At 39.8% G+C, this 26,648-nt stretch overlaps 2 protein-coding genes across 4 annotated transcripts; one reads left to right on the top strand and one right to left on the bottom strand.

The window, feature by feature from the left end:
• Positions 1-1,138: 1,138 nt before the first annotated feature.
• On the top strand, positions 1,139-15,460 carry clgn (calmegin). 2 transcript variants are annotated; one of them, XM_022199437.2, is made up of 15 exons: positions 1,139-1,247; positions 5,021-5,302; positions 5,398-5,471; positions 5,598-5,656; positions 6,742-6,883; positions 6,981-7,062; positions 7,190-7,382; positions 8,209-8,398; positions 9,455-9,568; positions 10,989-11,145; positions 11,413-11,628; positions 11,777-11,893; positions 11,979-12,126; positions 12,229-12,365; positions 14,109-15,460. In XM_022199437.2, exons 2-15 carry the CDS (start codon positions 5,021-5,023, stop codon positions 14,181-14,183), a joined length of 1,986 nt encoding a protein of 661 aa, XP_022055129.1. In that variant the 5' UTR covers positions 1,139-1,247; the 3' UTR covers positions 14,184-15,460. The 2 variants fall into 2 exon arrangements, with proteins under 2 accessions (XP_022055129.1, XP_022055128.1); XM_022199436.2 differs by having other exon boundaries at positions 12,223-12,365.
• Positions 15,461-16,167: 707 nt separating this feature from the next.
• On the bottom strand, positions 16,168-22,075 carry scoca (short coiled-coil protein a). Of its 2 annotated transcripts, none has more exons than XM_022199440.2 (4): positions 21,934-22,075; positions 19,241-19,312; positions 19,075-19,155; positions 16,168-17,756 (listed from the first exon to the last, which is right to left on the bottom strand). In XM_022199440.2, exons 2-4 carry the CDS (start codon positions 19,257-19,259, stop codon positions 17,614-17,616), a joined length of 243 nt encoding a protein of 80 aa, XP_022055132.1. In that variant the 5' UTR covers positions 19,260-19,312; positions 21,934-22,075; the 3' UTR covers positions 16,168-17,613. The 2 variants fall into 2 exon arrangements, with proteins under 2 accessions (XP_022055132.1, XP_022055131.1); XM_022199439.2 differs by having other exon boundaries at positions 21,895-22,045.
• Between the last annotated feature and the right edge of the window lie 4,573 nt (positions 22,076-26,648).

Below are 26,648 nucleotides of genomic sequence, written 5' to 3'. Positions count from 1 at the left end.
CGGAAAAAATTAATGCGGTTTGAGGTTGCCGTACTCAAGAGGCCAATCGATTTGCCGATTGTAGACTCTTAACCTTAATATATACATTTGTCAGGCAAATTTCTGCCATATTTAAATTAAGCGTGTCAATGTGTATTTATTGAACTGTAATATTTAAATTAGCCAGGCTAATTTGAATAACACTGTACAATCCCAATCTAAATATTCTAATTTGTAAGGCAAATTCTTAACTATTACAGTCAAATCCATTTGGTGAATATTTTCTAAAATACTGTAGAATCTGTCAATATTTAAAGTGGTCAGATTCATTTGTTTTTAATAATTTAGTTTTATGTAATATTGTAGGTGTAATGCATAGACTGTATATATATGGACGTAGCATTTGGCTCCAGAATTGAAGCAAACCCGGAAGTGTCAAAAACTTGCAGATATCACACCGTCCGCTAGGGCTGGCTCCAAAAAGCTTTTTCCTCCATAGACTCCAATTCATTTTTGGGAAAAAATAAACATTTTTGATAGACTGTTTTTCTAACAGCTTCAGGATTTTTTCCCCGTTAGTTTTCATGGTCAAAATGAGAGATCAGGTGGCCGATCTTAAAAATAAATCAATACTGAATTTAAATAAATTCGTTAAAGTTGGTGGAGCCGGGGGCGTGGCTTATGACTTGAAAGACAGCAACAGAAGCCCTTGCGGCAAAACGTGGGCGGGAATAAGAGAGTTCTTCAGCCAATCCTGCCCCAAAGTTGCCTGCTCCGGTCCAGTCTGTTTGATGACGCTTTTTACGTCCTGGCTCTCAAATCAACGGCGGACCAGGAAATATGCAAAATCCGGGGGCTTCAATTTTCTCGGCGTTGAAACCAACGGGTGCGTTCACGTTAGTTTCACGCCTGGTGTAATGTCATTCTTATTTCTCTGTTAGAAAGTGCAGCGGTGAATAAGTTTTGGCATGACTTACCAGACAATTTGGCGTGGCACTGAAGGCACGTTCACGATCGCTAGCTGCCTGAGTTGCGCATGCTCAGTAATAGGACTCTCTCGCAGTCTTCCAGCGCGCACCGTTATCGCGGGCCGAGCTGTCATCTCCTCGGTCCAGGCTCTGCGGCGTTAACCGTCTTCGTCCCTCCCTCTCTACGGTTCTCCCGGCGGAACAAACTGCATCGACTTTCTCCGTGTATTTGTGCGTGAAGAAGTGGAGAAGCGGTTCTCAGCGAGGGGCTTTTCTCTGCACTTTGAAGAAGGCGCAAAGGTTTGTTTGTGTGCATTCAATTCAGCCTCTCCATCCTCCGTGCGACATCACTGCTAACGTAGCAAGCTAACGATAGACGTCCATTCATTCAGCAGCCATCAACACCTCTGTATCACCCTTTTGGTTAAATGTAAGCTCAGAATTTGTTTTTTTTTACCTAAATGTATGCTTAATGCGTGGACTGCCTTGCATAAGCCCGTAGTTTAGCAGTTAAGCTTCTGTTATGCTAACGTTTGCTGTTTGTGATTAGCGCGCGCCGCCCAGCGAGCTAGCGGGCTAACGTTAGCTAGCGGAGCAGGTGCTGCAGCCAGAGCCATTCATCTACAGGGGTTTTGGACGTTGCAGTGCTCGGTGGCAGCCATGTTAGCTCCACAGAGCTGCCCTGTGACATTTATTCTGTAGTGAATATATTCTTATTTCATAAGCTTGTCCTAGATAGAAATATGAAGGAAAGCTGCGTGTTGGCAGTTGGCACTGCAAACTAGAGACTGATAAGAGATCTTCTCAGCACACTAGCTCTAAAATTAAGTGGACTGAAGCTTGAATTAGTTCTGGTGTAGATAAGGGGCCTGTTTGCTTTTTAAAGCACGCACTTTGAATTTAAGGCTCATTTTCATGCCCTTGGGTGGTATTAGCTCCCAACTAACAAACGTGTTGTAGCCTTCAATTTTGAAAAACCTAAATCTGTCTTCAAAACCTGGATATTAGGACACCAAAATGTCCAAAACCCATTATCAACCCATAAGTGTGTCAAGAACCTGAGTGTTAATGTACTAAACTGTCAAAACCTGAGTATTAGCGTACAAATGCGGAAAATGATCAGTGTTCTATCGTACTGATACAAACACAGAAAACTGATTTGAGCTTTAGCTTGTTTTCAGTTTCGGTGCATCTATCAGTCTCCAGTATGACTAAACTTTAAACTTTGAGTGGATGTTTTCTTGCTGAAATGCAGTTTGGGACTTGTAGCTTACTTCTCCACTGAAACGGTGGACAATTATTCACTCCGCTGGAGTCATTCTAGATCATTTTTGAGTCGTATCAGCCTATCGCAGATATATTGGAATCAGTGTTTATGTTGTTGGATATGCGCCAATATGAAAAATTTCTTTTACACAGACGGATGCTTTGGGTAATTTTTTAAATGACGTTCATCAAATTGAATATATGTATATATATATATATATATATATATAGCACCTTTCAAAACAAACTGAGTTGACTAAACTGATGCAGATGTTATAAGTCAGGCATCAACAAAAATATGTGCAAAAATCAGTTTGTGAAACTACATAAATTGGTATTAAATACTGAAACAAGGCAATACAGGCCAGCAACTTGATGATTTTTTAAAATTAAATACCTGAGTATCGAAAAGCCATTAAAAGACTGTCTTTTTCTAAAACTGTCGGTGTAGGAGGAGCATTTGATGAGAGATTAAGGCTATTCCAAACCGTCAGAGCTGCTACTGTGAAGATTCAAGCTACCATACCTACCAGTCTTGATAGTGGAACAGTTGAAACACAGTTTGTCCAGCAGAGCAGCTCCAACACACTGCATTGTGCTTTGAATTCGAGCTTTGTCTTCACATTAAGCTGTGAACAAGTTCATGAAATACATTGTAAAGTTAATAGAGGATGATCCCACAGGCATGTTATTTGGTCGCGGATCCGCGAAAATTCGCGTATCGAGGTATCAGTGTTGAGACCCAACGTGAATCGTCCAAATTCGATGAGAAAAAATATGGGGTGTAAGGGGTATAGGGTTGGATCGCACGTAGTTGTCAGCAGTGCGCTGGCTTGCAATGTTTACTTTCACGTACATCGTATTCAAATTCGGTAACACGAGAACTACCATTTTACGAGAGTGGAAGGCAGTTTGTGTGGTCGCGCGAAGGAGGAGGACAGGGAGAAAGAGGAATATGGCGAGAATTATTGACAGAAAAGAGGAGACTAGAGCAAGGGAAGTGGACGATGGGTGTCGCGTCAAGTGGAATTGGGAGTGGTTGGCGAAACCCATGAAGCTTACGCACCAAAAGCACGAGTTGGAAACAACGATTGGAGAGCAGTATCGAAAGTTAGATGTAGCTGGGAAAGCGAGGTGTATGGTGTGCGACGATGAGACAAAATACAGCGACAGAGGATGCCAAGCGCTGATAGACCACATGAAAACAAAAAATCATGCCAGGAAATTGTACGAAAAGCGCTCTAACCACCAAATGCCCAGCAATTTTTTCACCCGGCGGAGGGAAGAGACGCGACAACAGGACCAAACATACGGGATCAGTAGTGTGTACGTGCAACAACCCAGTGGCATTGCCCCACAAGTTCCTCAACAGAAGAGGCTTGCTCCCATGGTCGATCGGAAAGCACACACAGTGATGACTTCATGTGGCTCATTCAAATTTGAATCCAATATAAATATTTGGTTTCATTACATTAACATGACTTTGTGCTGTTTTTGGGGGGTGCCTAGAAGGTCCCATACAGACATTTTTTTTAAGCTTTCATGTTTAAAGAATTCTAGGTGTCAGAGTTCACCAGAATGCACCATTTCAGCCTTTAAATTTCAAAAGTTTCTTGCCATTTAATAACTTTACCACTTTCTGCCTTAAACATAAACGTACAAGCCACTTCTTGCTCCATGATATGTGGTAGGACTGAACAATTAATTTCAAATAGAAATAACCCAATATGCAAATTGCAAAGGCTGCAGTTTAAAGTATATATTATGTAACATGAGCCAGAGTTTAAACTCTCGCATAAACGTTTTTTATAAATTCATGTCATCCTCCTATGTGCCATGTTTAATGGTTTCTCGTCTTACTGCTTCATTGTGTTTTACATTCATTACACAGTCAATATTCAACAAGAGATGGACTTCAATCAAATATTTAAATTAGCATGAGATATTTTACCCTAATCATTATATGTGGTCAAGTATTCCTACAATCTGTTGTTTGAACTCAAACAAAAGATGCAAATAAATGAGCAACATCTTAATGCTCCACAAGAAAAGATGGTTCTTAGCAGTGCGACTTGTCCCTCATCTCTCCCTTATGTTCATCACAATCCTTTTGATCCTCCTTCGCTCTGTTGTTAGCAAACAGAACAACACCAGCATGGGAATTAAAGTTAATTAGGAATTAAGCAAAGCGTTCTGCCTGCAGTGATGCTTCTCATTTCCTGCTGCTCATGGCAAGAGCGAGCAGGTGTGGGCTGATCAATAGGAGGTCATTGAAGTCGCGTTTGCTTTAATAGATCCCTGAACGAAACCGTTATTCAGCAGATTACCTTTGTGTGGTTTCAAAAGCATTTTAATCCCATGCATGTAGTGCTAAAATTAGTAGGATTAGCAAGGATGCGAAGTGAAGTAGAGGCATTGTAACTTTAAGGAGGTAGATTTTCAAAGCACAGATGTTTGTGGCGTCTGCTCAGTGTCTGTCTTTGTGATTTATCTGCTGGACAGCAGAAAAAGTGCAAATTTAATGTTTTTTTTGTGAAGGAAGACATGAGATAAGGATGTTATCTGAGGACATTCATGTCCTAATGTAACCTCCATCTTTTTTCTCCAACCCTCACCCACTCATTGCGCCATCATTTCACACACTTGTCTTCTATTTATATCGCTGACACGACACACACTCTTCTCGTTGCTCTCCATAAATAAAATCTCACTCACACCTGCCTCTTCTTCCCATCCCCCTTCTTCCAATACCACACCCTCCTCACTCCTCTGCTCATCCCTTACCTCACACTTTGGTCGTGCTGCAGATGAAGCTGGACAGAGGTTGGATGTGGCGCCTGCTGCTCCTGTCCTCCCTGGCTGTGGCGGCAGTGGCGGCCCACAAAGAGCATTTCGATGCTGACATTTTGGATGCCGATGAGGATATGGGCTTGGATGAAGAGGAGCTGAAGGTTCTGATGGCTGAGGATGAGGAGGAGGAAGAGGAGGAGGAAGCAACGGTGATGGATGATGAAGAGCAGACTGAGGAGATGCAGAACGAGGGAGCCGAGAGTGGGAAGACCGGAAGTGATGCCAACGTGTCCTTCCAGGTCAGAAATGGGTCATAAATTGAGTTATGTTGAATTGAACTCTGTCAAAAGCTTTGTATTAAGCAATGTATGAGTTCTGTTTAATGTGTTTCCAGGTAACATATAAGACTCCTGTTCCCACTGGAGATGTCTACTTTGCAGAGACATTTGATGATGGATCACTGGACAGGTATTGTTCAATACATTAAATACATGGTAGATTTTAGATAGTGGTACTGAGTGACAGGGATACATTTACACAATCTGTGGTCAAGGAGAGTTTTTCCAAAGTGTTTTCTGATGGTGATCTCCACAGATGGCAGCTGTCAAAAACAATGAAGGAGGACGCAGACGATGACATCGCCAAATATGACGGTTTGTTGCTGTTCTGCTGATCCAGATGTTTTTGATGGACCCGCTTTACTCATATGTGATGTTTACTGCTGTGGCTCTGATATTTGTAGTCTTGGCCACATTTCTTTTTTCTCATAGTAGCACTTTATTTGGCAGTGTAAATGCAGAAATATGAGGTCAGAGGCTTCCGCAGTGTTTGCAATCACACATTCCAGCACTTGAGCTGTTGTGAAAAGCATTTTATAACCTACAGATCTGAAAGCAGTGTGGTGAAAATACAACCCAAGCTAGTTTAAAATGAAAGGATCATTCATAACCCTCTGAACTCATTGCAGTTTCTGTTTTGTTTATTTGTTGTTATTGCTTCTGTCACATTTTTTTGTCCGTGGTCTAATTTTTTTACTGCATTATAAAGTCTTGTACCTCTATGGAAACAGCATAGCCACGTCTAGAAGTAGAGAGAACTCAGAAATGTCTTTTGTGCCGTTACAGTTATAGAACCATAAATTATAAAAGAAGAAAAAAATTGAAGTTGTATTTCTTTAAAAGGAAAAAAAATAGAATCAACGTGTACAACAATTTTCCACAAGTTGTTACCAGTATCAGAAAAAAAGTTGTGACGCTACATACTATAGACATTTTGCTACGTCCTGTTAGTCACAGCTAAATCACTAATGGCTGCATTGAGGAGCACAGAGTCTGGTTAGTACAAATGGTTAATTTTTTAAAAAATTGTAAATGAGACATGTAGCATAAAGAGATTTTGATGAAATATCAGGATTTTAAGCTTAGATTTGGTTAGTTTCTTTTCCAAATGTCAAGCATATCTCAGATGAGTTGTTCAAGAACCCTTGGAAAGTTTCTGTTAAGCAGTTTCTGGTTGATAAATGGTGAAATTTAGTCGTTTAAAAAATAAACATTACCTGCTTTTCAAACACACCTGCAGGTTTTGAGAGTTGATGAGTATCAGAAACAGTTTTACTGCAAAGTTTTTCACTTAAAATGATTTTGATGTAGTGTTTTGGTGCAGAAGAGTGCAAGTGTTACAAGACAGATATTATTTGATTTCTTCTTTACGTTGACGGTCCATCACTCTCTGGCTCTAGGAAAGTGGGCTGTGGAGCAGCTGAAGGAGAACAAGGTTCCAGGAGACCAAGGCCTGGTGCTCAAGTCCCGGGCCAAACATCATGCCATCGCGGCAATGCTGGACAAACCTTTTGTCTTCCAGGATGAACCTCTGGTCATTCAGTGAGTTTACACATGCACAGACGTACACTTTGTGTCTGGTAATGTAGAAAATAATGACCAGGTCCTGTTTAACTGTTGACTTCTGTTCTGGTTGCAGGTATGAGGTGAATTTCCAGGATGGTATCGACTGTGGTGGAGCGTACATCAAACTGATTTCAGACACTGGAAGCCTCAATCTGGTTAGTATACATGTTCTGTTCTGCTTTAATTGGCAAAACCGTCAGATCAATGCTAATTAATCTTCTGTATTGTGCTAATAGTGGGTAAATTTATGTGGACTGAATTAATTCATGTTTTGCGGTGTAGGAACAGTTCCATGACCGCACGCCGTACTCTATCATGTTTGGACCTGACAAATGCGGCGAAGACTACAAGCTGCACTTCATCTTCCGCCACAAGAATCCTCTGAACAAAGACATGGAGGAGAAGCATGCCAAGAGGGCTGACGTTGACCTAAAGAAGTTCTACACTGACAAGAAAACCCACCTCTACACTTTGGGTATGTGCAGTTATGAAGAAAAGTTAATGTACATTTGTAAAGACCATGTATGTTATGGGCAGTCTTGAGTTTCCGCTGACCGCTGCAGCTCTAAATTTTCTATGATGGAATGATAGAAATGTTCGTCTTTGTCACACCCAAAAAAATCCTGCAATTTGCATCTTTCATAGATTTATTAAATGGTCTTCTGGATCAAAATATACATACAGGAACTTGAATTATCATTTTTAGTGATGCAGAAAGCTGTGTTAGTCAAATTTTCTTAGTGGCATGTTCTCTTAACTTCTCCTAAGTACTAGATCTCATTGACTATAGCTGCTGACTCCTCTTGACCAATTTTAAATGAGGCCCATTTGACACTCAGCCACAAATAATGGGGAAGTCTAAGGAGCTCAGGAGGCAGCCAAGAATTGCCAAAAAAACAATTCTACAATATGTTAAAAGAACACTTGTGTCAGTGTCCAGAGGGTTTATATCGCATGGGTTGAGAGGCTGCTGTGCCAGAAGGAAGCCCTTTTTCCAGAAACAGCCCCTTAAGGTTCCACTGAAGTTTGCTGTTAATTACAAGAACAAAGAAAATAACCTTCTGAAGGAGAAATCTCTGGTCAGAAGAAACAAAAACTGAGCTATTTGTTCACAATGACCATCAATATGTTTTGAGGAGAGAAGGTAAGGTCCTTAACCATACCATAGGTGGCTAGTTGATGTTAAAATGTCCAGGGGGGTGTGTGGGGTTTTTTCCTCTCAACTGTTTAGAATTGCTACTTTAGACGCAATCTTATCTTTTAAATTTTTATGAACTTTTCTCGACCATGTCTATTGTCAGTCTTGAACCCAGACAACAGCTACGAGATGTTGATCGATCAGTCGAGCGTGAGCCGCGGCAACCTCCTGACCGACGTGGTGCCTCCAGTCAACCCACCCAAAGAGATTGACGACCCAAATGACTCCAAGCCAGAGGACTGGGACGAGAGGGCCAAGATTCCCGACCCCGAGGCGGTGAAGCCTGATGACTGGTGACTGCTACCTCAGCACTATTAGATATAACAGCACACTAATGGATGTCATTTGCTAAAACTCTAGTGCTATGCTTTTGGAGACCACATGAGTAGAGCAGTCACTTCATCCTCATCGTTAGTGTTTTCTTGTTGCTTTGTGTTGAAGGAACATTAGATTAGATTTTTTTAAATGTGGGTTACTCCATCTCAAATCATCAGGGACCCTTTTTTAAATCAAAAAGTGGATATTTAAAATGGCATTGTAAAATTTTAAATTGATATCAAATACTTTCAGAGATAATTCTGTTTTGGGTTTTTCCTAGATTGCTGTTGTTATTGTCCCTCTTTCACCATGATTTTTTGCACATTGAAATGTGAGGCTGTTTGGATGACACATATATATACAAGGAACTTCACAAGATAAAAGCCTGAAATTTTAGTGAAACTTTAGAACTCTGTCCAGCTTTAGTTAGGCCTTCTAGTGATGCTTTTTGTTTTTGTGGTAAAATTTGTCATACCTGCTCAATCAGTTATGAAACTGAAAGAAAATAACTTTCTTTTATCTTTTTGTGGACAAGTATTTCATAACTACAAGTGTTCTGTTTTGTTTGGTGTTATTGTAAAATGCAGCTACATATAATTCACAAAATATCCATAGTTTACTTCTGCATTCTAATTATTTTTTTTGTTCATGTGTGCTCAGAGATGGGCATCTTAAATTATTTTATATTTAAATTCACCTATCATCAGAGACTATTTAATCTACTTGTCCACAAAGCTTCTGAATGTGATTCATGAAAAACAGCTGTGACAATTTAAGACTTCAGTCAAAGAGTACACGAGATATTGTTGTTCAAACAGCCTTAAATTTCAAATTTTACAAGTATCTTTAGAAATATCCACATTTTATGCTATAACAATTCCATGCAAAACAGAGATGGTAGAGCAGAAACTGTTTTTAATTTTTATTTTTTTTAATTTGATTGCTTGAGACGGAATGACCCAGATTTGACACATTTGAATGTTATGGCTTCAGTGACTTTGGTAAATATCAAATCGAATAATTTGTCTCAGGGATGAGGATGCACCTGCAAAGATTGAGGACCCTGACGCATCGAAACCAGAAGGCTGGCTGGATGACGAAGTGGAGTTTGTCCCTGATCCCAGTGCTGAGAAACCAGAGGACTGGTAAAGAAATAGTCCTTAAATCATGTTCTTTATACCAAGAAATAGGTTTGTAGTCAACAACAGCAAATCTTAGTGGATTGAAATTGTACCTGCTCTTCAACGAATGGATTTTTTGTGGTGGGGGAAGACAGTCACAAAATCAGTCACAGTGCAGTGAGTGCACTTAACCTGCTCGCCTTATTTGCTTTAATGAATTATAAGCACTCATATAAAACTAGAATTTGGAGCATATTGAAGAATTTTAACCTGGTTATCTTTTACTGAAACTACTCCTGCAGCTGCATATCACTGCACTCGTACTTCAATGCTTCACTCTCAGGACTATGCCTTCACTGTTGTCACCTCTTAGGTTCAGGTTGAACATGCCAAACCTAATCTGAGCCCAACAAAGTTATCTTGGTAAATGATTCTCGTCTGACTTAAGAATGTTCCACTGATGTTGATCAGGCTTCATTTCAGGTATTTTAGTAAAGTTTTATCTTGTAGTTTTTTGTGCCAAACCGCAAGCAAGGATTTTTTCTTGGTTGCTGTCAGTAGTGGTGATGTTATGAGTGGTTTCATACTATCTGAGCTGTCACAGAAATTCTGATTTCCTCTGATAATCCCAGTACCAAGTCTGGAGCACGTCCCTATTTGTTTTTCAGAGCTAAATGGTGAAATTAGCCAGTGTCCACAGCGTCATTTTAGGAGGACAACCACTGCAGCTCTAAGTACTGGTACATTGGCTCTTCTGCACTTTCTGATTGTTGTTGTTGCAACTGTAATTTTAATGATTTTTAGTTGTTCAATGGTCTCCCTTTGTCCTTTTCTATTTTTGAGGAGTCGCACAGTCGGACCATTTCAACTCCTGACGTGTCTTTTACTGTGGAGCCATGATGCAGACATGCAGATAGATACAGTCCATAGGTTCACACCTGAGAAAGCTTTGGTGTTAACTGTTTGTTTTTAGAACTCTGTCACAGATAGGCTGATGGGAGATCACGTTACCAGTTTTGTTTCGTTGATCACTGATTTTCTAACTTGTGTTTCTAACTTAGTTCTTCTAAAATATCTGTTTTTGATTGTTCATATGAGGAAATGCTCGACCAGTCGGCTTAGAAATAATGCAGTTATTGAGATGTAATGCAATTTTGCATCATTTGACATTCAGGTCATTTTGCACATAAGTCTACTCAGTTCAGGTTCAGAGTTGTGAAAATATGGGGGCATTTATAGGTAGGTAGCCTCCCACCACCAAAAACAATGGATTAATCCTGGAAGACTGTTGATGTAGCGCTTTTCTCCTCGTAAAAGTAACCTTGGCGATTGCCTAACCAATGAAAATTTGTTTGGATAAGAGCATGTAGATCAAACAGCTGCCATGGAAACTACAGCCCTACTGAGGTATTATCCTTACTGACAGCTTGTCCTCTGTATGCAGGGATGAGGAAATGGATGGCGAGTGGGAGGCCCCTCAGGTTCCTAACCCAGCCTGTGAGACAGCCCCCGGCTGTGGGCAGTGGAAGCGTCCCATGATCAACAACCCTCAGTACAAGGGCAAGTGGAAAGCCCCTCTGGTGGACAATCCCAACTATCAGGTAACAGCTGACTTCTAGCTTTTGTGAAATCTGACCCTCAGCTTTTTTTTCACATGGATTCAGGAAAAAAATGAAAGTACTATAACAGCAGTTTATTGTCTTAAACAATTAATTTCCAATTTATGTGATTGCATTTTTTTGTTTTAGAACATAAATAGTGATATTTGCACACCACAGCGATCAACGCTCCACTGATGCTGCAGCTGAAGACATTTCGGGCTTCTTTCCTTCTAATTGTTGCATCCACAACCTTTGTCTTCTCCCCAGGGAGTCTGGAAGCCGCGTAAAATTGATAACCCAGACCATTTTGAGGACCTGCAGCCGTTCAGGATGACACCATTTAAGGCTCTAGGGCTGGAGTTGTGGTCTATGACCTCAGATATCTACTTTGACAACTTCATTATCACCTCTTACAAGGAGGTGGCCGACCGCTGGGCCTCTGACAGCTGGGGGCTGAAGAAACTGGTGGCCAGTGCTAACGAGGTCGGTGTGCTGCCTTTCAAGGGCTACAAAGTACAGTGTTACTGCATGTACATAATTTACAACAAGGGTGCGGTGATGCTGTGAGTGACCATGAAGTAGACACAAATGCTCACAGCTTGTTCCTTGTTTCTCCCCTCCATCTCAACAGCCGGGGATTTTTGCACAGCTGTTGATGGCAGCAGAGGAGCGACCATGGCTCTGGGTGATCTATATTTTGACAGTAGGCCTTCCAGTTGGACTCGCTGTGCTCTTCTGCTGGCCAAAGGTACCAAGAACCTGCTGATTTTACTGCACGCTTTTAATCATGTGCACCAGAAATCCCTCCTAACTCAGCTGTGAAACTTCCTCAGAAATCAGAAGATGACTACGTGTACAAAAAGGTGGATATACCGCAGGCTAATGTAGAAGAGGAGGAAGAGGAGGAGGAAGAAGAGGAGGCAGCAGCTGATGAGGAAGACAAAGCAGCAGATGAGGCTACAGAAGGAGCAGCAGCTACAGGTGAAGGAGGACAAACACACGACACGCATTCAGTGAGTTCTGTAATTTTACTGCTGCCTTGTTCACTGTTGTCATTTTTAACTCCTCTCTCTGAAGCAACAGAAGAAGCTGAGGAGGACAATCAGGCAGGAGGGGACAATCCAGAGGGGGATGATGAAGAGGAAGAGGAAGAAGAGGGGGAGGAGGAAGAGGAAGGAGAGGAGGAAAGCAAAACTCCAGAGAGAACATTAGAAGATGAGGTGGGTGTCGCTTATTCTTATCTGTACAGCAGAATACGGAAAATTTTCTCAATTTGGGAATCAATCAGGAAACAATAAAGTGAGTGTTGGTGGGATTTGTTTTCACAGCTCCTTAGGTCAGGGTTTGTCATTAAAGTATGAATTGGTAGCAGCGTCAACTTGTATCAGTTTCTCTCTTTCTGTTTTAGATTCTGCTCTCAGGGTGACAGATTCTTGCAGTTGTGGTCAGTTTCTAAAGGCCTCCTTAATGTCATTGTGGGTCAAGGAAGCTGAAATGCTTTCATCATCATGACATGACTTATTTCATATTAACTTACCTTAAAAATCTGAACTCCAAGCCGTTTCTTTCCCCCCGTCACGCTTCATGGTTGCACTAATGAGCACATTTTTTGTTTGTTTTTCAACAGAACCTGGTTTGAGTAAATGATGATTTTAAGCTTTTTTTTTTTTTTTTTGGATGGAACAGTATGTCGGGGATAAGTATTTCAAGGAAAGTTGAAAATTGTGGTTAATCTGTGATGTCCTGCAGACGGCACACTCACCTCCCCTGTGTTTAGACTGCTTCTTGTCTCTGACGCTGTGTCCTTGTCCTTGTGAGAAGTGTGCGTCCTCAGGGAGTCTAGCTGCTCTAGTTTTCATTTTTTACAGTGATAATGTATTTTACGCCACTTGGCATTAAAAAGACCTTTAACCCTCTGAACCCCAGTCATGTTTTTTTTTTTTTTAAATCACTCAACACCATTTATTGAAAAAGATCAACATGTTATCAACTTTCTGATAGTCCTTGAACTAATCATCTGTGACTTTGGCTTTCATTATGTAAACGAACCAAATCTAAGTTTCAATTCATGATATTTAAAAAAAATCACTTAATTCTGTGTGTTTCTTTTTTTAAAGATCTGTAGAAGCATTTACTGGAACCAGATTCTTTAAAAACAAAAAAAATTCTGACATTGTCGTAGCATTTGTGAAGCTGCTAGTGACTCAGCTGCTACAGTCACGTGACAGAAATTCAGGGAACTGAACGAAAAATAGGAGACAAGAATCAAAAGATTAAAAATGTCAGTAGTGAAATGTCTGTAGTATACAGAGTCACCTTTCTCTCTTCCAGTATTGTTAACACCTGTGGCCACTTAAAGAGGCATTGCATGTTGATTAATTTTTCTTTCAATTTTTGTAAAAATAAATAATCTGAATTCTCACTTTATTGTGATTTATGGCAGTATAACTTTATTATACTGCACAAAAGACATGATTGAGTTACTTCTAGTCATGGTTGTGCTGTTTCCAGTGAGCTGCAGCCCACGGTGTGTACTGTACTGAAACTGCTTGGAGTTCAGAGGGTTAAACTTCTGAAAAATCTTTGTAAATTCATAACATTCCTAATTTTTCATTGAGGAAGGAGATGCATGTGTCATTTTAAGATTGTCTAGCCAGGTAATTTAACCTGTTTGTGGAAATAAAGACCCATAAATAAACAATTTTTCGGAACAGTATCTTTATACATCTTTGAGCATGTTTGGGGAGGATCTTTAATGACTAATTACACCCTTATTGCAATGAAAATTTGCCCACAGTGAGTGAAAATGTGACGGGAGCAAACTGCTTGGGGTTCAGAGGTTGAAAAGAGTTTCCAGACACTCGAAAGTCTTGGCTTGACTCAACATGGTTGGGGAAATCTTGGTAAATTGGGAAAATATGTATATATTTTATGTCTTTTTTCTTTTTGTAAATTTCTGGCAGCCAAAGGAGGGAGGAGACATCGCCGAAGAGAGCCACAAACAAGCTATAAGAAAGAGGAGGGTACGGAAAGACTGAGGAAGTGAAGCCCAGGTCTGCTGTCTGTGGAAGGGTAAACTTCGGCCGCCGCTCCCTCCTCCTCGAGCGGAGCAGCATCGCATTTCCTCTGATCCAACTGGTAGCCTGCAGTCACCCCGGCTGCCCCATCCATCCCAGGTTCGCAGCCTCCCACACCACTTCCTGTATTGTCTTGTTTCTCCCTGTCTGCTACACTCCACTATCAGACTAGCTCCCCGGAGAGTTTGTGCATTTAGCTGTTTACCCTCCACGCTTTTCTTCATCCTTCCTTCCTTCCCTTCTATAAGCCATCGCTGTCGAAATGCCTGTCAGCCTAAAAAAAGCCCCGCCTCTGTTCCCGTCTCTGCCGTCGGTCTTCTCTCTGAATATACTGTTACGTAGATCTACCAGTCTGTCTCCTCTCAGAGCGACGGCAGCAGAGCGTCTGTCCTGTCGACTCCGGTTGATCCTAACATTTCGCAGCATATCACGGGGGCGCCATCTCAGAAGTTGTGTGTCCTTGTTTTAGAAGAACACGTTCAAGGACGCCGTTCGACAGAAGTTCCTTTCTTGTTTGAAGTTGCGCAGGTTTCACAGAACAGGAAGAGGACGCTGAGCTGTGAGGAAAAGGCTGTGTGAGATGTTACTGCAGTGTCGCGACATTTCAGCAGAAAAATTCGCCTCAGCTTAGGGTTAAAGATTACCTCTTTGGAAAAAAAAAAACATTGATGTTCTGTTTAGATTTTAGGTAGTTTGTAATGAGCATCATTTACTTTTGTGTGTTTTTTACTAAGTTATAGCAATTCAAGAATCGAACATTAGCACTGATAACCCTATTTATTGGTTTTGGTTATAATTTGTTTATGCCAGTATGAAATAAAGATTTAATATTGCAGTGTTTTGAGGCAGTTCACTTCAAATATGTACATGAGCCAAGGTTTATGAAACGTTAAAAGAAAAACTGACATGAAGCTTGCAGCAAAAACGGGTCGGTTTTAATGCCTTGGCCATCAGTTGTCAGTAAGATGAGATGAATATGTGGGTTTCTGAAACTGAATATCAAATCTGTGAAGACGAGTTTCATTCAGTCACTACACAGCAGCACTCCCAGAATATGTAGACTAGCCGGAGTTCAGATCCTAGTTTGTTGCCTGGGGAAGATGCTACTTTTTGGGTTTTTTTATTGTCTCAAGCTTTTGTAGTTCACCTTGTTGCCAGACACTGGCAAATTCCCTGTTTACATTTGTTTGCAAATTGTACATTGCTCTTGAAAATAAAACTATTTAATACAAAAAACACTTGACCCAAAAGTTTCATTAAATGAGGCACCTTTTTCTCCGAACCCAAAACACACAGGTGGGCTTTATTTTTAATTGACAAAATGACACCATTTATCAGAGCCAGAAACAGATTCTCTACTTTGCAATGGTCCGTGGATGAACAGTTCTGTTAGGAAAAAAATAAATATGCATAACCTGAAAATTGTGATATTTCGTCAAAATCCCTTTTACAGGTCTCGTTCAAAAACAAAACTGTTTGCACTAATTGGATTTCATAAACACCAAAAGATTCTTCACTCCTGCAAAACAGAGAAGCTTTATCATCGCATGAAAAAAAAAATTGGAATTTGAACTGCAGGCTGTGTTTACACAGAGCTGACGGGAAACGGAACATAATTTATGAATCAAATAAACACACAGCATGGCTCAGAAACAGTAAACAAAGAGCAAGTTACTTAGAAGATACATTCAGCATAGTGAAACATCTTTCTGTTGTCTAGAGCGGTGTGAAAAATGTGAATAGGCCTCATTAAATAGCTGATTTATTGCACAAAAGACATATTTGAGTTACTTATGCCATTATTACAGTTTTCATAGAGGCCCAGGACTTTCTGTTGCAGTGAGAAATGAGCCCACAGGGAGTAAAAACGCCCAGAAACTGCTTGGAGTTCAGTAGTTCAAGTAATGTAAAGATTTGCGGGTGACAAAAAACAAAACAGTGAAAGCAGTGATCTTAGGATTTTATTAAGACAAAAAACATTTTAAAGGCAAATGTGCAGAGTCTCTACACACAAAACATGATGGTACCAGGATGTGTGCAGGTCGGGCATCATTAGCATGCCAAAAAGAAATGAATGAAACACTACTGTACAAATATCAAAATAACTTCAATAAATTACAGCATATACAGAGTTCACAGCCTCACTTACTGGTACCAATTCCTCCCTTTTTGCTTTTCAGATTAACTCCAGTTTAAAGGGATTAAAACATTTAGCAGATTCATCAGCAGACATGTTGGACGACACGCCCTCCTCGCTGCAGCACATTTCACGGTGAAACCCATCTTCCATGCCGGCCTGAGCGGATCGATAGCACTCAAGGCTGCTTAACTGCCTTTGTTCTGGCTGTTAAAGGAGAAAGCATCTCTTTCTTCCCTCCAGCTCGACTCATTTGGCCTCTCCTCCCCTCCTCCCCTCCTCCGCCATCGCTGGGAACAAAGTGTAGCGAAACACTTTGTCTCTGCTGCATTTATGACCCCTGTTGTGTTTTAGGCCAAATACTGACATGATAAATTTAAAGGGGCTGCAAATGCTTACAAGTACAGAAAGAAAATCCTGTCTGTGAATTTTAAAATCAATAAAAGCATCACTAATATTAGTCAAAATCTAGTGAAAGTTTACACAAGTGTTTCTCTGTGCTTTTATGTATTTATATTGTTACCGAGCTCTCCGCGGTGCCTGTACATCTAGAACCCACCTACGATTGATAAAAAGTTCTCAGTAGCTTTATACAGTCTGCAATTCAGTGATTATTGATTTAATGGCATTTCATTAGATATGTTAATGTCTAAAAAAAAGATACATGCCATCCAAATACATTTTTCATTCGCCATAACACTGTTCACTTTATCAGCTTTAAAGCGGAGGAATACAGTCGTGCTTTTATACAGACATGATGACATCCAAGACCTACTGAAAACTCCGATCCAGCTGTCGTACAAAATACAAAAAAATAAACAGCGTTGATAATGAAGTTCGGGGTGAGACAGTATTTGTAAGATTTTAGGGTTTGTTTTTAGGATGCTATCAGAACGTTGGGAAATCCACTGGAAATCAAAACACGAGAGACCTAAGAATTACTTTACAAACACTATTTAGACAGAGAGCATTACGGAGCAACTCGGGATTATTCTGTTCTGGTGTTAAAGGGTGAGGTCTACCTCGTCTGTAGTGTCGAAAGGAAGCTGCTGCACACAGCCCTGGGCCACATAAACATTACATTAATCTTTGTCTGAGCCAACGGGACGGGTGAGAAAGTCAGTTTATGTTACCGATAAATAAAGTTTTGACTCAGGGAAGCGGTTACAGAAAAGCCCCAGGTCTGCGGAGAAAACAAACCCGTCTCCATGCCTCCTCGGTGGGTTTGCCGGCCCAGTCTCTGTTGAGGGAGGATCACTTCCGCTTGCTCTTGGTGTCGGTGGTCTGGAAGACGCTTGAGGCCGACATGAGGTTCTCGATGTACTGACCGAGCACCTGGTTCTCCGACTTTAACTTCAAGTTCTCCTCCTTGACCGCGTCGACTCGTGCTGACAGGTCTGGGACATGGAAGGGAAAATCATGTTGAACTTTTAGTTTAGCTCATTTTTTTAATCCAACTAGCTACAGACAACAAACCACAAGCAGTTGCTGAATCTAATGACTGAAATCTTTTTCCCTCATTCTTTTTAAATGTAAGTCCTCAAAATGATGTTCAAATTCTGTTTTAGCTTAAAAGCAATTGCGATTTAGCTTTTTAGTTGCTTAAATCAGCAACAAAGCTAAGCCTAAAAACTTTACATTTCATCAAAATCTCATTATTTGAAGTGTCATTTAGAAATTGCCTAAATCAAATCTTTTGCTGTAACCAAGTTCTGTTAAAAAAAAATCACTTGTGTGCTCCTTGGCGCAACAAAGACACCACTGATGACTTGGGGACTTCATCTGCAGTATGTCACCATTTTTTCATCAGTATTGGTAACACCAGTGGGGACTTGGAAAACAGCTGTATATATTGACTCCAGGTTTTGTTTTTTCCCTGATTCGAACTGTGCCATACTGCACAGAAAACCTTTGAGTTCTTTCTTCTTCTAGCTATGGCTGTGCTGTTTCCATAGAGGCGCAGGACTTTCTATTGCAGTGAAAAATGAGTCCACTGTGAGCAAAAATGTGACAAAAAAACATGCAAAAATCTGCTTAAGTACATGGTATACACGTGTACAGCTGCACATGTCTTGTGAGGAAGAAAATGCAGTCGACACAGTCATTATGTTACAGAATGTTCTTTCTAAATTGTGTCTTTAAAAATAAATATCAAAGGACAAATCTCCAGCTATCACACAAAATTTGCTTCTGTTTAACTGGTCAAAATCCAGTAAAGTTGACTTGACAGTGATTTTCTCATCACGAGTACAGGCTATGATCTAGAAGAAAACCTTGACTTTATGTGAACAGTGTGTGTATGTGAAGAAGAAATGCAAAGCAGAAGAAGAGAGACTGCATTAGCACAGGTCTATATGAAGACATCAGAGGCTGAGATGATGAATAAAAGAACAGACTGAAACATCCAGTGTTCTCAGATGAACCACGTAGAACCATAGCTGTGTTTTACTGCAGACAAGCAGAATGTTCAAGGTCTTATTTAATCAGCTCTGTTTCAGAAAGCAATGTGATGACATAAGAGTTTTTGGTGTAACCTTTATCATCCAACTGCAGGTTTCTTGAAGTTAAATTCAAGTTTTTGGGAACCTTTAATGTCAGACGAGACGACCTCTACTTTTTACTTTGTTGTATAATTTTGGGCTCTTTATTAACCAAGTGGACAATTTTCCCATCTGGGACAGGTAAAATGAAATCCGCTGTGAGAGCTTTCACTACCTTCCAGTGTATGCTGAAGTTCCAAAACTTGATTTATTAACCTCGTCTTCTCCTCCACCTCCACCTGGTTCTCCATGTCTCCTGAAACAGACACAAACAGCATTATTTACACCCTGTAACAAATCACTTTTAATACATGATGCAGACCTCATATGAGCAGACGCACCGTCTATGTCACAGTTCATGATGGAAAGCTCGTTCTCCTGTTTAGTATACAGGGCTGCAGATCCACCGTCCACTGGAAGAGAACAAGCACAGAAACTGAGCTTTATTAGGAATTCTTGCTGCCATCTATTTCTCTTTATATACAAATAACAGCAAATGTGGGGGCTTAAGGGTTTCACTTTGTTAGCAGTGACGGTGCTTCAGGAAAGATGATCAACCTCTGCTGTAAAAAAAAAGGCTGATTTAATGGAGCGATTGATTTGGGTGGTTTTTCTGACAGATCTCGCAACTTGATTTGAGGTTTTTAAAGTAAGTCGCACTGCCAAGATGTGGCTAATAAATAATGATACTGGGCTTCTGTTGGCTTAACCACAGCGTAAATGATGAACCACATACTATACACTGATCAAGCAAGCAGCATAAACAACCTCTGGAAGTTTCAATCTGCTTTAATTAAATAACACTGAATTACCACAATAGTCTCATTATTTAAAACCCCTAAATTGCAGACTTTGTGATTTGCTCCTTTCACTGTTTTAAATTGTAATTTGTAGACAATAAAAATAAGATAAAAGGTATCATTAAATCTGGGTCATAAATAATAAAAAAGAAGCAGGACTCTGAGTTGAGTTCCTAATTGCCATCAATTAACCCTCTTAACTTCAAGCAGTATTTTCTGAGTGATTTTTTTCTTTCTTTTCTTTTGCTCCTGCCATATTTTTACTCACTGTGGGCTCATTTTTCACTGTAATATAAACACCTGTATCTCTATGGAAACACAACAACCTTAGACATGTCTCTTGTGCAGTACGACAACATTTTTATGCCATTATTAGTGGAAAAAGAACTAAAATTAAGTTGATTTCTTTTACCATTTATTCAACAACAAATGAATAAAACTTGGAATCAGCATGTAGAGCACTGGTGGAAAAACTGTGACTTTACACAATTTATATATTATTTTCTACCTACATTTTAATTTGTTCACAAATTTGCCTTTATGTGGAAACAAAGCCCAAGAAAGGGGCTGGAGTCAAAGACATATTTAAATGTCCGAAAGCTTCTTTAAAGATCTTCGAAAATCACCAGGAGCAGTAGGGCTACAGTACTGATCTAACAGAACAGAACTTTTCATCCTTTTTTATACTGTCAGAATTGGCACTCTCTCCATGTCTATAAATCTATTGGTCAGATCATTGCATGAAAACTTCACATTACACCATTAGGTCATGCTTTATAAGAGAACGTTTTTCTCAAAGTTACATTATCTTAAGTAGATGCCATTATGTTTTTATTTCACAAATACATATTTTACGGTGACCTTCCACCACCATTCCAGACATCCTCACTGCTTCATGACGTTTTTTACCCTCATTTCTACACACACACACACACACACACAATACCAGCAAGACATCACTGATTACCACCAGAATATTCATCATTATGTATTTCACACGTTTTAGCACACCTCATTAGTGTAATAGCATTTGCCATGATTATATCATCTTTCACTTTTAGCACATTTAGCAAATATTATTCAGCCTCTCATCTTCATTACCTGCAGTTCACCTGAAGATTCCCTTATTTTAGTTTTATTTTTTTGATGAATGTTAGTCATAGCTGAGTAACTAATAGCTTCACAGTTGCACAGAGGAATGCAGGATTCTTAGTTTTTTTTTTGTTTTTTTTTACAGAATCTAATTAGAGTAAATATTGTACTTTGGAGGCTTTAATTACTTGAGAAACAGAATAAAGTGATTTTGAAGATGTATTACACTTTGAAGCTTACTTTTGGCTGTTTGTGACAGAACAATACGTCACAGATGATTAGTTAGTTACAGGACTGAATGAAAAAGAACAAAAAAAAAAAAAACGTCTTTTGAACTAGTTCAAGGGTTTTGGGATTTAATGGTTTGCTTAAAAATAACTAAGTTCTGTCTAAATCTTCCTTTTTCGATTACACATTTGAGAAATGAGAAAAAAAAACGTTAATATATGGATTTTTTTAAAAGTGATTTTACAGTCTGTTACACCAAAAAAACACAGAGCTGAGGTGGGTGAAGATAGCATGGAGGCAGCAGACACCGCACCCAGCCTGGAGAGGAGCTGACCAGCAGAGGTAGCAATGAAACGCATAATAGCCTCAACACTGACTTAAATATAGGAGAAAATCATGTATTTTTGTGATAAATATAAATATATATTCCCAGGGAAATCATAGCTAAACGACACCAACATGCAGCTGCTAGTTTGAGTTGTATTATCGAACAAAACCGTGAAGAGATGTCTGAACGGATCAGACGTGTCCGATAATGGACGTATTAGCGTTAGCTGTGTAAGCTAGCTAGTTTTGCGGCTTGCTAGCTTGAAAAACGGACACACTTCGACACCGCATTCGAGGTTAGTGTCGCAAACACGAGAAATTATCTTATCGTGTCTCTTATCTGGAGGCTGAAAAACATGTTTTTTTGCGGCTAACTGACACAAGCGAACTGCTAGCTAGCTCGGACCTCGAACCAGCTAACTGTATCGGTTAGCTAGCTAGCTAGCTAGCTAGCTATCTTTAGCGTCAAATGAGAATACAGTTGGGATTAACAACTACCTGCTCGGTGTTTCTAAATAATTACACTCTATTACGGAAATTTAACTCACCTAAAGCAAATAAATGTCTCCTCCGTTTAGCGGAGTTACCTTGTAAACAGACTACGGTGCGGATGCTGATGAAGAGCAGTAGGAGGAGGAGGATAGCTGTGCTTCACTCATCCACATCATCCGTGAACCACACTGAGCCACCGACAGGGGGAGAGAAACCCTCCAAACACGGTACGAGAACACACTCACTGCAGTCGAACAGATGCTCTCGTTCCCTTTGGAGGCAGATCACACACAGAACCGTGCAGCAGCGACGAAAACAACAAATTCCATTGTTTGTGTTTTTGTACATGTAGCTCCCTGTGTGTCCACCTGCAGGCATGCATTAATACATGTATGCATGGAAATACACATATATACACACAAATATATTCATGTTCACACCAATATTTGCTGGTCAGTGTGAACATGAATACATGCATATGTATAATCAGCATCCCTGCAGCCTCTGGTCTCTCTGAGGAGTCCATATGCTGCTGCTTTTTGCTTGTAGCCAAACCAAACCCTGAGGATTCTGCTGCTGCAGCCTACAGTCGGTCTGCTCTGACTCCTTTTTGCTTCCCTTCAGAGTGTGCCACCTCCCAGGTGAGCTACAGTGATGAAACAGCCTTAAGATTAAAGAGTCTGCAGAAAATATCGATTAATTTTCTGACAGAAATTGTGAAGTAAATTAAAAATGTGACTCAAGGAGGACATTGTGAATTTGTAAAATCACCAAGATGACAGTTTAAACTTTGGGTCACATAGCGCTTTACTATACCTAAAAGATACCCAAAGTGCTTTCACATTATACGTCCCATTCATCCATTGATGGCGGAAGCTGTCATGCAAGGCGCTAACCACGACCCATCAGGAGCAATAAGGGGTGTGGTGTCTTGCTCAGGGACACCTCGACTTGAGTTCTCTGAGCTAAGAATCGAACCAGCCACCCTCCAGTTGCAAGACGGTCACTCTACCCACTGATCCATGTCACCATCAGAACAAATGAGATTAAACATAGGGTTGGTTGTTGCTTCAGAAATAGATTTTTGTTTTAACACAAATACAAAATGACTCTTTATTCTAATTGCCCATGTAAGTGTCCTGAGCCTGTGCATGGACTGTACCATTATTTCACCAGGGGTGTAACCTGCAGACCAAGTCTTGCAACCACATTATGTATTAGAGCTTCTGATTATGCAGTAATGTATCAGCTGTACTGTTTGCTAAGCATTAATAAAATGCTGTAGACCACATATTGTCTTTGGCATTGTAATTATAATAATTTTGTCTTTGCTTTCATTCATTCATTCATTTGCCTACACATACACACCTTCTGTGTCAGTTGCAGGTGGGTTGGTCCAAAAATCCAATTCTGAAGCAACCGCCTAAATGTGAACAATTAGAAGTTAAGTTGAGAGATATTTATCCGTTTGAGAGGTAATTAAAAATATGGATAATCAACCCATTTTTCTTCTGATCAATTTTGATTGAGTGAGTTGAACAAAGAACTGGCAAGTTTTATGAATATCGTGTTCGAGGTTATAGTGAGATCTGAAAATCAGAGAGACATTATTCACCAACTTCTTTAACAACAAACGTACATTAAGTATGTGAACCCCAACGGCAAGCCAATGCAGCTCCAGAGACACACCTCAGTGCTAACGATCACAAAACAACACGCCCAAATAAATGCTCTGGTTTTACAAGCTGTTGTTTCTGCTGCTTTGCCCTTTGTCCAATCAAATAACAACTGCACTAACTACACTGTAAAAAAAGAAACTCAGGAAAAAATTAAATAAAAAATCAGGATCAGGCAGCAAAGGAGGTTAGGGAAAATTTCGAGAACAAACAGTGGATTACTGTAATGTCCAAAAACGGTAAAAATGTAGAAAATGGTGGCAAGAATCTGTAAAATAATGATATTTAAGATAATTGAAATAGTAAATACTGTATTTTTTGCCATCAGATGTTTTAAAAGAATGAATTACCTTTTACTAGAAAAGCACTCAGAGAGCACAGTACTCCGCTAAGGCTGCTCAACCCTTGAATCATTTCTGATGGATAAGTCCCGATAAGTGGTCGATTTCTAGTAGGATCACAATCATGTGATCTTCAGCAGGCAGCTGACGTAGTGTTCACTTGTTGTCATGGTTACAGTGACTCCTTGTCGTTATAAATACAGTAATCATGGATCCAGACTATAATCCTCATCACTGCCAATACCTAATCACTTTGTCATTGTATCATTTCTGACCTTCCCTAGACATTTCCTGTCAACTTGTTAAGCTAATCTTTAGTAATGTTGCTAACAGACAAACAAACCAATGCTGAACATCACATAACTCTGCCACGTTTCTTGGTGAAGTAATAACAATACAGATTTTTGATGTGGATATTATTTGTAGTGTTGGCCTGTTTGTTTGTTTGTTTGTTTGTTTGTTTGTTTGTTTGTTTGTTTTATACCGTTCAAATGTGAATTAATCCATTTTCTCTGTGATTTTACTTGATGTTAAGAAAACAGGAAGAATATGTAAAATAGCAGAAAATTGTTCAACTTACACTTAGAAACTATTAACAAACGAACTTACTTTTATGACAAATATCTGCAAAATAACTATATTTTTGGTGTGACAATATTTAAGAAACACTCATTTTTTACAGCGTATATTAAGGCTTTAGACCAAAAGTCACTTCACAGCTCTTCAGCTGTCTGCATTTATCATATGTTTATGAATAGTAAGCCTGTTTATGACAACTTCTCTGTAGAAGAACACATTTAGCTGCATACTTAAAAACCATTGATTAAGCGGGATTTCACCACTGTGTTAGTCCTATGAGATCTCATTTAACATGTTAATAATTAATGTAAACCTGCGGTAGGAAGAGCTTCTACTTTAAGAGTTCAGTTTCTCAGCTGCAGGTTATACAAACAACTCTGTTGCTGTTTGTTTTGTGCACATAACAATGAATGATATAAAGAACCAGTGTCCTACCTGCGTCGTCCACCAGAGAAATGTTAGTGAACGTCCCATCATTCTCGTCCATGTCGACCTCGGTGGCCTGGGCCTCTTTTTCTTCCTCCAGCTTGGTTTCTTTTCTGTTTTTTTATCTTCCAGTTGATCAATAATGCTCCAGTTTTCCAGATTTCTGTATCCCCCGGTCTCTCTGCTTCTTCTTTGGCCCTGCCTCCAACACACCTGCCGCCCAGTCATCTTCACAGTTACTGGCCCTACCTGACTGGCAGGCTCAGGTTACACCGCTGTCATGGGAATGGGTCGTCATGGCAACCACTTGACCAAAACATACACTGTAAAACATTACAGTAAGCATGTAAATTTGTATTTTTTCTGTGGTTTTACTTGTTATTATCTGCAATTTAACACAAAAGAGAACAGTAAGATTAAAAACTGTTAATTTTTTTTACAGTGATTAAAGGAAACGGAAAACTACCAGAGGTCAAAGTTTAAGCTCACGCAAAGTAAAGTCATAAAGACTACACACACACACACACACACACATGTTTGTTTTTCTATACCGGTGGGGACTTACCATTGACTCCCATTCATATCTAACTCCTAACCCTTACCCTAACCCTAACCTTAACCATCACCAAATCAATGCCTAACCCTAAACAAACGTTTTTGCACGTTTACATTTTTTATTAACAACAATATGGCCAAGAAAACGGTGTTGCCACCCGTGGGGACCTCATTTTAGGTCCCCACCGTAAGACAAGTCCCCACCTTTATAGCAAATAGTCAGGTCAAAGTCCTCACCGGTATAGCAGAAACAAGTACACACACACACACACACACACACACACACACACACACACACACACACACACACACACACACACACACACACACACACACAAATATACAAACTCTAATCTTGAGTAGGAAAGAATAAGATAGGATAGTCTTTTATTTCTCTCCACACGAGGGGAAATTCACATTTTTATAGCAGCTTATGTAGCAATAAACATAGTAATAGCAATAAAATAATAATAATATAGTAGTAATAATATTTACAATATGTACAGGGCATGTGTGTGTGTGCTGGTAATTAATGCAAACCCCTTATAGAGTACAGGACAGTAACAGTCTCAGCAGGAGATTAGGTTTTGTGGTTTTCAGCCTGATCAAGCAAAAATCTTCAGTGCAGAGCTGATTTAAAATGATAAAGCAGATCTGTGGGTGCAGCCTGCACTCTGCTGGTTAAAGCTGAACACTGCAGATCATTTACAGACTCCATGCTCTGTTTGAGAGCCTGCAGTGACAGCGCAGTTTACATGAAGGGATTCATGTTGAACAGTCTCTGTTAGACAGCATGAATATGAAGGTAAAAAGTGAGTAAATGTTAGAAAAGTGTTAAATGCACCATCTGTCAGTGACAAATATTAGCAAAAAAATCTAATAGCTGTACTTTAAATCCGTCTTCAGACACTGGACACATAACATTGTGCTTTATCAGTCTGTTAAAGCCTAATTCAGATAAAAAGCCAAAGTAAACATGTGATATTTGTCATACAAGTGCGATTGGAAAGTACATCAAGTACTTTAAAACCAAAAACTGCATAAATAAACACTTTGTAGCAAATGATTAGACTGTAGCCTCTAAACTGACTCTGTGTGCAACAGCTTTACTGTCTGAAGTGAAGAAAAGCTGGATTTCCTGTTAGATCCTGATCAATCCTGTCTCCCTGTTGGGAAAAATTTCTAATTCTTAATAATTATTGGTTACTGCTGTTGTTGCGTAAGTCTGCACAT

The sequence above is a fragment of the Acanthochromis polyacanthus genome, chromosome 3, assembly GCF_021347895.1.
Source record: "Acanthochromis polyacanthus isolate Apoly-LR-REF ecotype Palm Island chromosome 3, KAUST_Apoly_ChrSc, whole genome shotgun sequence".
Classification (NCBI taxonomy): domain Eukaryota; kingdom Metazoa; phylum Chordata; class Actinopteri; family Pomacentridae; genus Acanthochromis; species Acanthochromis polyacanthus.
Note: the sequence above shows the minus strand (reverse complement) of the source record. Positions and strands in the feature narration are given on the sequence as shown.